Source organism: Colletotrichum jinshuiense, chromosome 8 (genome assembly GCF_051148585.1).
Source record: "Colletotrichum jinshuiense chromosome 8, complete sequence".
NCBI classification, from domain to species: Eukaryota; Fungi; Ascomycota; class Sordariomycetes; order Glomerellales; family Glomerellaceae; genus Colletotrichum; species Colletotrichum jinshuiense.
The window spans coordinates 2,004,542-2,016,501 of NC_139315.1; the positions used below are offsets into that span (position 1 = coordinate 2,004,542).

Below are 11,960 nucleotides of genomic sequence, written 5' to 3' on the forward strand. Positions count from 1 at the left end.
CAAGTACCTCTACCTGTGCTGCCATTGAATTCACTCTCAAACAAGCCCAGGTGGATATCGCAATTCGATGGACAAACGACGAAAAAACTAAAAAGATGCAAAAGTTCGAAACAACACACGACAACCGGCTGCGCTTTACGTACACGGAATCGATGTCTAATGAGATCCATCCAGGGGCGCGGCGCCTTGCCGTTAGGTGCCTGGCGGCTGGCGCTGGCATTACACAAGACCCATGCCTTCGGGTCCCCTTAACGTACACGGTCGAGAGTGGATTCCCGCGGCGGAGGCACATCGGTCACCCGCTTCGGCCTCCCGTTAGCGGTCGTTTGGCTATGTCACGCCGGTGGAGCCCCGGTAGTCTGGGGGTCATCCCAAGGATGCGTGATGGGGTGCCTCGCGAAGGCTTAACGTTAGGGGAAACCGACGGTAATGAGATCCATCCGAGCTGCGACCATCGCCATCGTGAAGTGAAAATTTTCTATCACATCCCATGCGCAACGCCAGAATGGCCGCACGGTTGGCACGCTCACCCACACGAACATGGACACTTGCACAACCGCAACGCCCCAAGTCGCCAATGGCCAACCGCCTTGGGAACAGCAGGAGAGACCCTGGGCGTATAGCTGATCACGTTGCGGCCGAACGAGAGCGCAATTGGATGCCCTTGAATTGCAGGCGCACGACCATGGCGAGCTTATGACTGATGGGATCCATCTTGACGATGACGCTAGAATGCATGGAACGCTCGATGGACGCTCGATGGAAGGCTGGAATGGCCAGGAACGTCAGGCCAAGGCACGGAAGCAAGCGGATCTCCAAACATTTGAGGCTCCATCGCGGAACAAAATGGGGCTCTTCGGGCTACATGCAATGCGGCTTTGAGCAGCGGCTGAAGCTGTGAGGCGGCATCCTCGACTGCCCATTCCGAATCAGGGGTGCATGCAGATACGTGCGTTTATTACCATACGTATCCGTACATACGCAGTAGAGACCAGAAACAACAGTGTGGGCTTCCATGGTGGATTCACAAGTGTCGTGGACGATGGTGCAATGCGGTGTATACCCACTTACAGCCGACGGCTGGCCACGGCCTAATGATGTCGTCCTCGTAAGTATCACGGCGTCAGTGTTGAAAGCTTTTTTTCCATATTTTTATTTTTATTCGAGAAAATTTTTACGAGTATTTTTCTTCCCCTTTTGGAACAGGTGGGTCCTCGTGGGTCGCCGTCTCCTTGGAACCCACGATGCGCCGCCCCTGCTTGACAAAGACATCCCACGCTCCGGAACAAGAGCCCGGAAAAATTACCTAACACCCGCCCTTCCGCACATGGGCTCATTGCCCAAACGTCACGTCAGAGTTCAGAGTCCAGACGAGATTCCGTCTCCAACCGGGACGGGAGATCGATCGGATGGAAACCAGCATTTCCAGGCCATTCCCGGAGCGTCAACTGCCTGCTTCCACGCACCCAGACAGAGTCGAGCGCTAAGCCCACGGTGACTCACGCGCCCTGTGCACACTGCGCCCTACAGCGCGCCTCATGTCAATATAGTTGCTGCGCTAGCAACGGCCATGGATGGATGGGCCAAGCGATGTTCTCCAAGCCTACGGCAAGCACACTCAACTCAACAGCTTACCAACCTCATGGTGATTAATAATTCCTCGCAGCGGAAATTATTATCCTCTCTGGAGCTGAAACAAGCACCATCCCCAGGGCTGTATTACGCGAAACTGGATGCTGACACCAAGCACATTGCGTGCTCCACCAAATACACTTGCTAGTCTCGCCAGGACATGGCATCATCTACGCCCAAGTCCATGAGAGCGGTCAGCGCAAGCTTACACGCAGCGTTCGTATCACGAGCCCGGTCTCGTAAAAGAGGTCATTGAGCCACAGACTCTACACCAGAAACTGGCTTCGCCGGTCCGAACAAGCTTGTTCCATCGCGGCAGCAAAGCCTATTATTTGGCTACTTGGATTGACATGTTCCTGTACATTATCTACTTTACCCCAACCTTCAAGAAAGCCACCTCTGACGCCCGCACCTTGGCCAAAAGCGGCTGGAACCAATACCCCGTCAACCAAGCTGTTGGAGTGCTGTGCACGCGGTATGTGACACGTTCACGCCGTTCAGCTGGAGTACGCCTCAACTCAGCTTACCCTTTTCCCATGCGTTTGCCAGCGGGCCTCAACTCTTTGGAGCTTGTTTGTTCCAATTTTGGACATCGACTGCGTTAGGTCCAACCGTCAGCTTGGATAAATGATGCCCGACCGATATGCTGTGCGCCAGCTCCGCGGTCCAGATTTCCATGTTTAATGTTGCCCCGTTACCAGGCAGTTGGGACTCCTGATCGACATGTCTAAATGCGGTGCCCATGTCTCAGTCACATGAGGGCTAGTTTTACTAATGCCACGAAATGTAAAGCATGATGCCAGCGCCAACAGCGATGGCAGCAAACTGGACGACCGTCTTACGTAGCTCGGCCATCTTGTTCGGGCCCGTCTCCAACAGCTCGGGAATAACGGCAACCGTGCCCACATAGAGGAACGTACCCGCCGTGAATGGCAGGAGCATGTCGCCCCAGGTCTGGCGGCGTCGTCAGCATAAATCCATCGCACAAGTTAGCTACCGCACTCACCAAGCTAGTTCCCCAGAGCCCAGAGTTGCGCGCCATGGCGCCCTCGCCGGAGCTGCCGCCGAGTTCTTGGACAGCGATACCAATGAGGGTTCCGAGCAGTGCACCAAGCGCAGTGACGAACTGGGCGCCCATGGCCGCCCGCTTGCTGAAGCCCGACTGTATCAGCAGCGCAAAATCGCCCACCTCGTGGGGGATCTCGTGGAAGAACACGGCCACTGTAGTCGTCGCGCCAATGGTGGGAGAGGCGTAGAAGCTCGCCGACATGGCCAGGCCGTCCGTGATGTTGTGCGTGAAGTCGGCGCTACACGTCAAAGTTAGCCGATGGTCATGACTGGCAGGTGGCAGCCAAGACCCGCGGTATACGGTCTCATCACCGCCGCAGGGAAGCCGTACATCAAGTTAAGGTAGCCTCCGAGCTTCACGCTGGGGTTGACCTCCTTCTCCGTCTTCTCCACAGCGCCGTTGGAGCCGGCGGCGCCCTCGGTCTTCTTCCGCGATTTGAGCTCGCCCACCTTCTCCACCGCCGACGACACGCCCTCGGCCTTTGTCTCGGCATGCGAGTGCGCGTGTCCGTGGTCGTGCGAATGGCCCTCCCCGCCCGTCGCGATCCTCAGCCCCTTGTCCATGGCCACAAACGTCATGAAGCCGACGAGGATGGCGACGCCCAGCAGCAGGTTGCGGTTCGGCTCCACGAGCACGAGGCGCGCGCGCTCCGGCTCGTCCTCGCCGAGGAAGATCTCCGGGAGCAGGTGGAAGAGGGTGTCGCCCATCAGGCCGCCGACGGCGAAGGCGACCATGACGGACAGCGAGGAGGGGTCGATGTTTGGCGGGCAGAGGGCCAGCAGGAAGTTGGGCGGGCCGGAGATGTAGAGCGTCGCGAGGATAGCGTTGACGGCAGGGCTGCCCGGGAAGAGGACAGCAAAGGCGCGGGACAGGAGGGAGGGGGTGTCGTCCAGCTTGGACAGCTTATCGGCCGTGAGGCTCTGCACGATTGCGCATTGCTAACCCGCATCAGTCAGTCAGTATGTGTCGTCGCCCGCATGTCGCACGCCTGGGCGGGCTTTTGCAAAGTTGCCGGTTCTCACCTGCAGCTGCTCGTCGAGCTCCTCGAGGCTAAGGGAGGCCGCGGACTTGGTGGCCGAAGTGAGCTTCTCGGCCACCGAGGACGCGATGCCCAGCTGCACTAGCAGGAAAAGAGCCCAGAAAATGGGCTTCCAGGAGCGGGCCATTTTTTCAAGCAATGGTTGGGACAATAAACGGCGTCAATGGCGAATGTTGGTTGCAGTCAATCCAATTCCAACTCGCACGTGTGTGATATCGGACGAGCTTGCGACGGGGCGCAGGCGACTGTGATCCTAACACTTGTTGAGATCCATTCCGTCCCGTTTCCTCCAATAAACCTGTCCTTGGCGAGCCCCCCTCCCACTGCCTCCCTCCGCCGAAGGGTAATTCCGACAGTTCGGTCGGGGAACACTGGCGCCGACAGCGCCGATGACCGGTGCGAGCTTAGGCACCCAGGGGGCGGCTCGCGGAGAACGAGAGCTGGAGTGAACCGGGGGAGATGCGAGGGAGGAGGGTAAAAAAAGGCCGCTAGGCCGTTTTTGGTTTGCGGACTGCATTTCCTGCATCTGACGTTGTGCCTGGCATTATTTTTTTGACTTTTATGAGTGACTGGAATAAGTAACTCTGTGGGGACACCTGGACAGGCTGGACAGCCACATCAGAACGGAGCAGAGGGTCCCGTGTATGTATACGTGTGCGAGTGCGAGTGCACGAAACGTACAAGACGGACAAGGAGTCGACGAACGGCTGCGACGAAGAGCAAGAGGGGAGAGATGGGGGTGGGCGGTCCGGCTCGACGACCTATTTATTCCTTTTCTGCGACGACAGACACCGAGCTGCGGTTTTCGTCTGTTCCGCCAAGCTACCCAGCACTCCCGGCAAACTACAACCCACACTCCACCCGGATGGCCCAAACTAGCAGTTTTCGAGGACCCGGAAGGGGTGGGAGGAGACGAGGCAACGGCCCAAGCCGCTCCGCTCCGCCACTTGCCGCGCGAACGAACTCGCGGGACCGCGTGCGGTGGTGCCTGGCCCCCCAATGCTCGTTGCGCATAACTGTGGCACTGACTGACCGTCGGAGGGGGGGAGTGCCCGATTAGAGAGTGAGAGAGGGCGCGACCCCTAGTTTTGCTGGGGGCCGGTGGGAGAGATGTGGTTATCAGGGTGGTATTTTTTCGGGATGTGGGAGAGGAGGGGGGGAGAGGAAGGGTTCTGGGCGTTCATCTGATGGATCGACAGCTATCCATGAAGGTGTGAAAGTTGAAATCGTGGATTTCTTCTCTTTCTTTCTTTTTCCTAACCACGAGTCTCTGGACCTGAAGAAACCCTTATCGGGAGGGGTTATTGAAAATTGAAGGAGGGAGGAGGGGGGAAACCCTTGGTTGTACCACTGCGAACCCCCAACTGAACACAAACCTGGTGAAGAACTGCCCAGGGCGGTTTTCCTCGGGCATCGCACGCACTTTCACAAGCATGCATATTGTTTGTTCTTTTCTAGAGTGGCAGGATTAAAGCCGACGACTTTTCCGGGGCATTGACCAAGACTCACGACCACCAGGAGATGGGATGAGGGACCCCGAAGGGGTAGTTATGCACATTGTTACTTGGGACTGCATCGAACAGCCAAGCAGGCCGGTACCGAACCCCCATTCACGAAATCTGCCATGTTTCGTCTCCCCTCCGCCTCGGACAACTTCTGTCTACACTGAGGATGATTCACGACTGCTTCAAACTTTGTTGACACATTTTTTTTATTTGTTTACTGGGGGAAAAGCTCAGACTCTCCAAACCACATCGTACCAAGCTTCAACGAGAGGAAACTCGGTCACCTCCCAGGGGCCAACTGGTACGCGGGTTGTCGAGCTCGGGGACGCTCGTCAACGACCTTTCAGTCCGGCCCCAACAACGTACACCCCTTTCGACCGCGACTTGGAGAGCAAGGTCGCCGACGGAAGATACACTGAACAATACCGCAACAGAACTTGAAGGCGGTACACACTAAGAAACACAGCACTAGTATACCCCTGTTATACATTAACACTCGGTTTGGTTCAGAATGAGAGGCATCCGCTACCACGGTTGTATACCGTGAACGGCCCAACGGTTCACCTGGTCTAGACTAGGAAGCAACCTCACATATACGTGCTGGAAGCTTGGCAAAAAAAAAATTGCCACGAAGATAAGGTTTCATAGAGCTCATTGTGTGGTAGGTTTGACGTAAAATTTCCTAATTCATAATCTCCCAAGTCGCATGCGTGGAAGGCACCAGACTTTTATTAGAGGAGTAGTGTTTCGATCCAACTAACGGTCCTGTTCCCCTCGTCTCACAACCAAGAATAAAACCCCAGGGCCGGTGGGAGGAACAACGTAAGAACTCATATATGCATTTCCCTGCCCCGCAAACATGCTGTGTATGCAAAGTACCACATCTGTCTCTGCCAACCATCGTAAGGGTATAATGCCAATATTATTATCGAAACCAAGTCATCTGTGGTTCATTTTCGAGACCTCAAAACATCGCGAGAGCAAACATGCCAGCGAGGAAAGCGACGCTGAAGGTGGCGGTGGTACCGCTGCCGGGGACGATGATTGAGGGTGTCGACGTTGGCACGCCGGTGGTAGCATTACTACTGGGGCGGCCGGTGCCGATGCTGGAACCGGAACCGGAACCAGACCCCTGAGAGGTAGAGGCAATACCTGTGGGGTTGGCGCTGGTGCTGCCAGAGGCGGAACCACCAGTAGGCACGACAGTCGTCAATGTGGTGGCTGTACCGGCGGCAGAGCTCTGCTGGGTAGAACTCGAGCCGGAACCAGAGCCCGTGCCAGTGGTAGTGGCGGTGACTGTGGCAGTGACTGTGGCGGTGGAAGATGCAGAAGCTGAGCTGCTGGCCAAAGTGGAAGCACTGGTGGGTGCGGTCTTGGTGGAGGAGGCAGAGGCCGAGGACGATGAAGTACCAGAGTTGGCCTTGTCGCACGACAAGTCGTACAGAGGCTTGTTGGTCAGAGTAGAGCCAATGACACCGAAGCTGGGGTTGGGAGTCGTGGGAGATGAATCCTGGAAAGTGTACCACCAGACATTGGTCTTGCCGAACATGGGGCAACCGACATCGTCCCAGAACTTCTTCGCGTTTTCGAGCGAGGGGACAGCAGCGCCGACAGTCTTGCCGCTGACAGGCCAGCCCGTCTCGGTGACCCAGACGGGCTTGCCGCCAACAGCGCCCTGAGTCGCACCCAGAGCATCGGCCCAGCGGGCTTTGCTGTCGGAGATGTCGTTGGGCTTGGTGTCCTCGAAGTACGGGTAAGCGTCCATCCCGATCCAGTCGGAAGCATCAATGACCGCCTTGTTGCTGCCGTTAACCCAGGCGGTCCATGTGTCTACGTGGCCGAGAGGAGCGCTGCTCAGGGGCGAGTTCTTGATGACCTCTCTGACCTGCTCGAAATACTTGACAAGCGTGCTGGGCTCGGCGCCGGAGTACTCGCCGTTGGCAATGCCGGTGGGCGAATGGCGGTAGAGATCCTCACTGCCGACGGAGATGCCGGCAACCAGGCCACTGAGCTGGCTGCCATACTGCGAGACGGTCTTCTTCAGGGCCTCGAGCTCGTTCGCAAAAGCAGCGTCGCCAGCAGAAGCCCACAGGCCGAGCAAGAGAGTCGTCTTGGTGGAGATGGCGGCCGGGATGGCCGAGATGGGGTCGTTGGTGCTGCCGCCCTGAACCATGGTGTAGAGGCGGGCGGATGTGAAGGCGCCTTTGGTGCCCTCGAGGCTGGCTGCCGTCTTAAATTCGGATTCGAAGTCGGATTGTGTCTTTGCTCGGCCATCGGTAAAGGTAGAACCGTAGTTGAAGCCCTGGAAGGCGCTGACCGTCGAAGCGGCGTAAAGAAGAGCCGCCAAACTCAGAGGAGCGTACATTTTTACGGTTGAGAGACCTGTCGGTGGCACAGTAGAGGAAGGTGTCAGACGCTAGTTATGATATGAGCGAGTGCTGCAAGTCAAATGGACAAGAGAAGTGGTTTGTGGTTGAGGGAAGAGCCGGGTGATCGGGGGGTAGCAGCTAAGTATTAATGTACGTAGGTGTAAGACGTTAAACGAGAGATGGCTCGGATAGGTTAGCCCAGAGCCCCGTAGGTATAAAGAAGGGCGCGTATTGTTAAGGGCTGTGAAGGCAGTGAAGACGAGGAGATGCGAAGACGAAGAGAACGGGCGATGGAAGGGTAGAAAAGGCAAAGCCGGTAGAAGGGCAGCGCAGAGCCGATCAGGAAGGGTTCCCCAGATGCAGGCCAGATGCTTGATCGGATCACATAACAAAGCTCAACGCAACCTGCAGGGTTGGTTCCCTGTTCCTTGCACCCGGTGGCGGAACTCCTCTTTCCTTCCTTGTCGTCTCTTTGTTTCCCACAGCCTGCACTTGCTTGCCCGTCCCAGTCCAGAAGCGATGGGCAAGTCGGCAAGGTGCGATGCCCCTGCAGGGTGGAAGGGCGCAAAGGTCTGGAAGGGGCAAGTTTAGTGTAGTCAGTCGGGCACTCCACAGCCCCGAGTTGACCGTGTTGGCCCCTCCATCGATGCTGTCAAGCATTGAACAACACGCATCCAGGAACCGGGTGTATCCCGTATCCAGCTCCAACCCCCGGCGTCTTTCCCGCCATTCCTCCCCTGGAGAAATGGTGGCGATGAGGTCACCTTGGGTGCAGGGCAACCGATTCGGGGCAGGCCGGTCGAAACAAAGACCCAATCACGGCTGCCACCCCAATTTTACCGGCGTACCGGCGCCCAACTAGGACGGCCGGGTACCCGCTGGCCTGCCATTTTTAGCAGCCACATGCACCATCCTCACCCCCCGGCCCCTGTCGTCCGGCCAGACCGTGGCCCCTCCCCCGCCGCCTGTCAACTGTCTGCTCCTCCCCCGTATTTTCCAGCAACCACAATTCTGTGAATGACCACACAAACACTCCACTTGCATGCGTGACATACCACCCTGACCACCACACCACCTGCTGGGATTAGCTCAACGGGTGTATTTTGCTCAAGGTGGCGGTGGACTTTTTGCAAATACGAGCTTTTGCTCTGCCGGTTCTTCGGTCATCGCTGCTCCTGCCGCATATGCTATGTAAAAAATGAACGGGAAAAGTCCACCACAAACGGAGGACATGACAAACCGCTTGCGATGGATGCTACCCTCCACCACCAACAGTCTTGCTCGTATTGCTGCATCTGCGATGAGATCATCGGCTGCCGCCCTTCTTTTACAGTACAATAGCTAAACCGAGGTAGCCTCGTGACCTTGTGCCGGTTGGGTGCGCATCCCCTCGAGGAGAAGAAACTAGCCTAGGGGAAATACATCAGATCTGAAAGCAGTGTCACCAATGACGGGCGGAAGACAGAAGAGTTTGGGAAAAGCAAAGAAACCGAGCTGGCAGCTGCAGGTACCAAGCGCTCGCTTCCCCCACTATGCAAGGGGCCGGGGGGTTGCGCCCACCGAACTATGTCTTCGGCTCTGTTTCTCAGAGTCCCGCAAGCAACGTCTGCTCTCCCAAGGTCTATGAGTTCTGGACCACACATGATTTAGCATTATCGCCAAGTCTTCTCTCGTCTACTTGTCATGGCAGTATGCGAATATCAAGTGGGCCGCCAAGCATTCGGTGCCCCGGCGGTTGAACCACGATCAGGGCCGTGACAAGACGGGGTTGCCCGGCGTTCTTAGGAGCACAGCCCGTGTAGAGTCACGGAGGCTCCAACTCACACTGACATGGCCGCTATCTCGGAGCAGCAGCGCTTGCCTCGACACGACGGCACGAAACTGTCGCGGCCATCAGTTTCCCTTTCGAAGCGAAAAGAAGGAGGCCCCAAGCCCGCGCCGCACGATTATATAATCTGCGAGCCCGATGAATGCTTCTCGGCTCCGGCTGATCCGATATCCCTTCCAACCAACCAGCTGCAGCTCATCCGGCGACAGCTGGATAAATCAGCCAGCCGAAGCACATCATCACTCGCAGCTCCACCTGGATGCCAGCCAAAAGTGGGGCACTGAGACCAGGTACCTAGTTGGTTCCAAGACACTGCTGTATCGTTATCAACCCACCTGGTCTTCAGACGATGCTCACACAAGTGACGGATAACGATGGCAGTGTTCAAGGCTATAGTGCCAAATGGCCCCGATACGTGAGAAGAAGAACATCTGCCTGCGGACCGTGGAAAAAGAATGCCATGCTGATGACCCCCATCCAGATCCATCCTCCTGAAGACTGAGCCAGCCCAAGACGCCAACGCGGGAAAGCTGTCCCGTACAAGCACGCGCAAGGTGCGGACCGGCTGCATCACCTGCAAGAAGCGCCACGTGAAATGCGACGAGGCCAAGCCTCACTGCGGTAACTGCCTCCAGACCCGGGGCCACTGCGAGGGCTACCTCATCAGTCCGAGGAAGAACGCGAAACCTGGTCAGCTCTACTGGAACTCCAAGCAGATCGTCCGCCATGCAGGGCCCCCGAGGGCCCAGGTCAGGCTCGACACGAGCGCCACTGATTTCCGCGACGATGCCAGCATGCTCTACTTCCGCGAGTTTGTGGGCCTGGTCCAAGGGCCCTGGATGAGCGCCGTGTCCAGCGGCGACTTGTGGGGGGTGACGCTGCCTCAGCTCGCCCGGAACAACGGCACGCTTCGCTCGGCCGCCATGGCAGTCGGCGCGCTCAGCGTGTGGCATCGCCAGTCCACGCAGCGGTCTCTCCGCACCGTGTCCGTGCCGGATCAGCAGGTGGTCGCCAGAGACGCCCACTACTTCCAGGCAGTCGCTCACTACTGCGAGTCTCTCAAGCTACAGAGGCAACGAGCTTCTTTGCAGGATGCCGTCTTCTTGTCGGTGCTCCTGCTCCTATTCGAAACCCTGCGAGGCAACAGGAAGGCTGGTCTGGACCATGTCAACCACGCCCTGTCTCTGCTGCTTGCCCTCATGACGGACGCGGATGCTCATCTGTACCTGGCCGGCCTGGCGCCCAATCCGAAGCCCGTCCTCGGGGCGGTAGCAGACGTCTTCCACCAACTGGCAAAGCAGGCCCGCACCGTCGTGCAAGGGACGGTGGCGGACGGCCCGCCTCTCCCGAACCTGACCAAGGGCCTGAGGGACAGGAAGCACACGATGGAGTCCTTCATGGTTCTCCTGAGCGAGGTGTCTTGGTCCTCCGCGGCCAGAAACCCCATACCGCCCGTGTTCAGCAGCCTGGAGGAGTTCGAGCAGGTCTGGCCCACAGTCAAACGCGAGCAGGCCGCGATGGGCTCGGTAATAGAAGACGCCATATTAACGCTGGGCGCCCACGGCCGGCAGGACGAGCACGCCATCAACAAGTTCCACGACGACCTTTTCAACAACCCCCGCATCCGGGAGTACAGCGGCAGCCTCCACAGGTCGATGGAGCAGCTCGACGCCGCGTTCCGGCCCCTGTTCGACAGGATCATCATGGCCGACGTCGAGTCGCCCGCGTATCTCAGGGCAGTCGTCCTCCGCCTCGAGTGCCTGGGGGTATACGCCTTCAACGACCCGCGGCCGTTCGGCAGCGCCGAGTCGCTCGCCGCGCTGACGCCGTTGCTCCGCGAATACCTGTCCGTCGGCCAGATCGCCCTCAGCGTGGCCAGGCGCGGGGCCCGGAAGAACCCGGCGTACCACCTGTCGCTGCAGTGCGGGCTGGCCTGGCACCTCATGATCATCGCGCTCTACTGCCGCGACGCCACGGTGCGCAACGAGGCCATGTGGATGCTGGAGGACTACCCGGGCCAGGACGGGCTGTGGAACGCCCGCGCCCTCCACGCCGTGGCCCTGAGGAACCGTCACATCGAGCGGGTGAACACGGCCGAGGGCACGGCAGACGAGCAGTGGCGGCGGCTGTGGCGGCGCGAGTTCGTCTTTGAGAACGGCGGCGACGGCATCGTGCTCCGTTACATGGAGAAAGACGGGTCCACCGGGGCGTGGCATTTGGTGGAGGAGGTAGCCACGGTCAGGGGAGAGGACGACGACGTGCAATGGACGCGACAGCCCGTCACCGGCCATGACGGGCTGATCATGTTGGACTTGTACTCCGCCTCAAATGGCGTCGAATTGGATTCGACAGAATTACACAGCGACAGCGCGGGCGCATGAGATTCTAGGGGGCATTACTTTTAACCCATAGAAAAGCTATGTTCTAATTATGATCTAGTAGAACTCCAAAGATGCTAGTTTGATACCCCGACAAAAGAAACATAATCAACACACACACACACACACACACACACACA

General features: G+C 57.9%; 3 protein-coding genes across 3 annotated transcripts; 1 reads left to right on the forward strand and 2 right to left on the reverse strand.

The window, feature by feature from the left end:
• Nucleotides 1-2,403: 2,403 nt before the first annotated feature.
• Nucleotides 2,404-3,867, reverse strand: EsH8_VIII_000549 (Zn(2+) transporter YKE4; the record flags this gene model as incomplete). The annotated part of the gene is made up of 4 exons (XM_083269591.1): nucleotides 2,404-2,586; nucleotides 2,639-2,939; nucleotides 3,032-3,639; nucleotides 3,724-3,867. 4 exons carry the CDS (start codon nucleotides 3,865-3,867, stop codon nucleotides 2,404-2,406), a joined length of 1,236 nt encoding a protein of 411 aa, XP_083129359.1.
• A 2,342-nt stretch (nucleotides 3,868-6,209) lies between these two features.
• On the reverse strand, nucleotides 6,210-7,610 carry EsH8_VIII_000550 (glycoside hydrolase superfamily; the record flags this gene model as incomplete). The annotated part of the gene is made up of 1 exon (XM_083269592.1): nucleotides 6,210-7,610. The coding sequence occupies one exon, from the start codon at nucleotides 7,608-7,610 to the stop codon at nucleotides 6,210-6,212; it is 1,401 nt and encodes a 466-aa protein (XP_083129360.1).
• A 2,206-nt stretch (nucleotides 7,611-9,816) lies between these two features.
• Nucleotides 9,817-11,823, forward strand: EsH8_VIII_000551 (Zn(II)2Cys6 transcription factor domain-containing protein; the record flags this gene model as incomplete). Its single annotated transcript, XM_083269593.1, has 2 exons — nucleotides 9,817-9,857; nucleotides 9,924-11,823. 2 exons carry the CDS (start codon nucleotides 9,817-9,819, stop codon nucleotides 11,821-11,823), a joined length of 1,941 nt encoding a protein of 646 aa, XP_083129361.1.
• Between the last annotated feature and the right edge of the window lie 137 nt (nucleotides 11,824-11,960).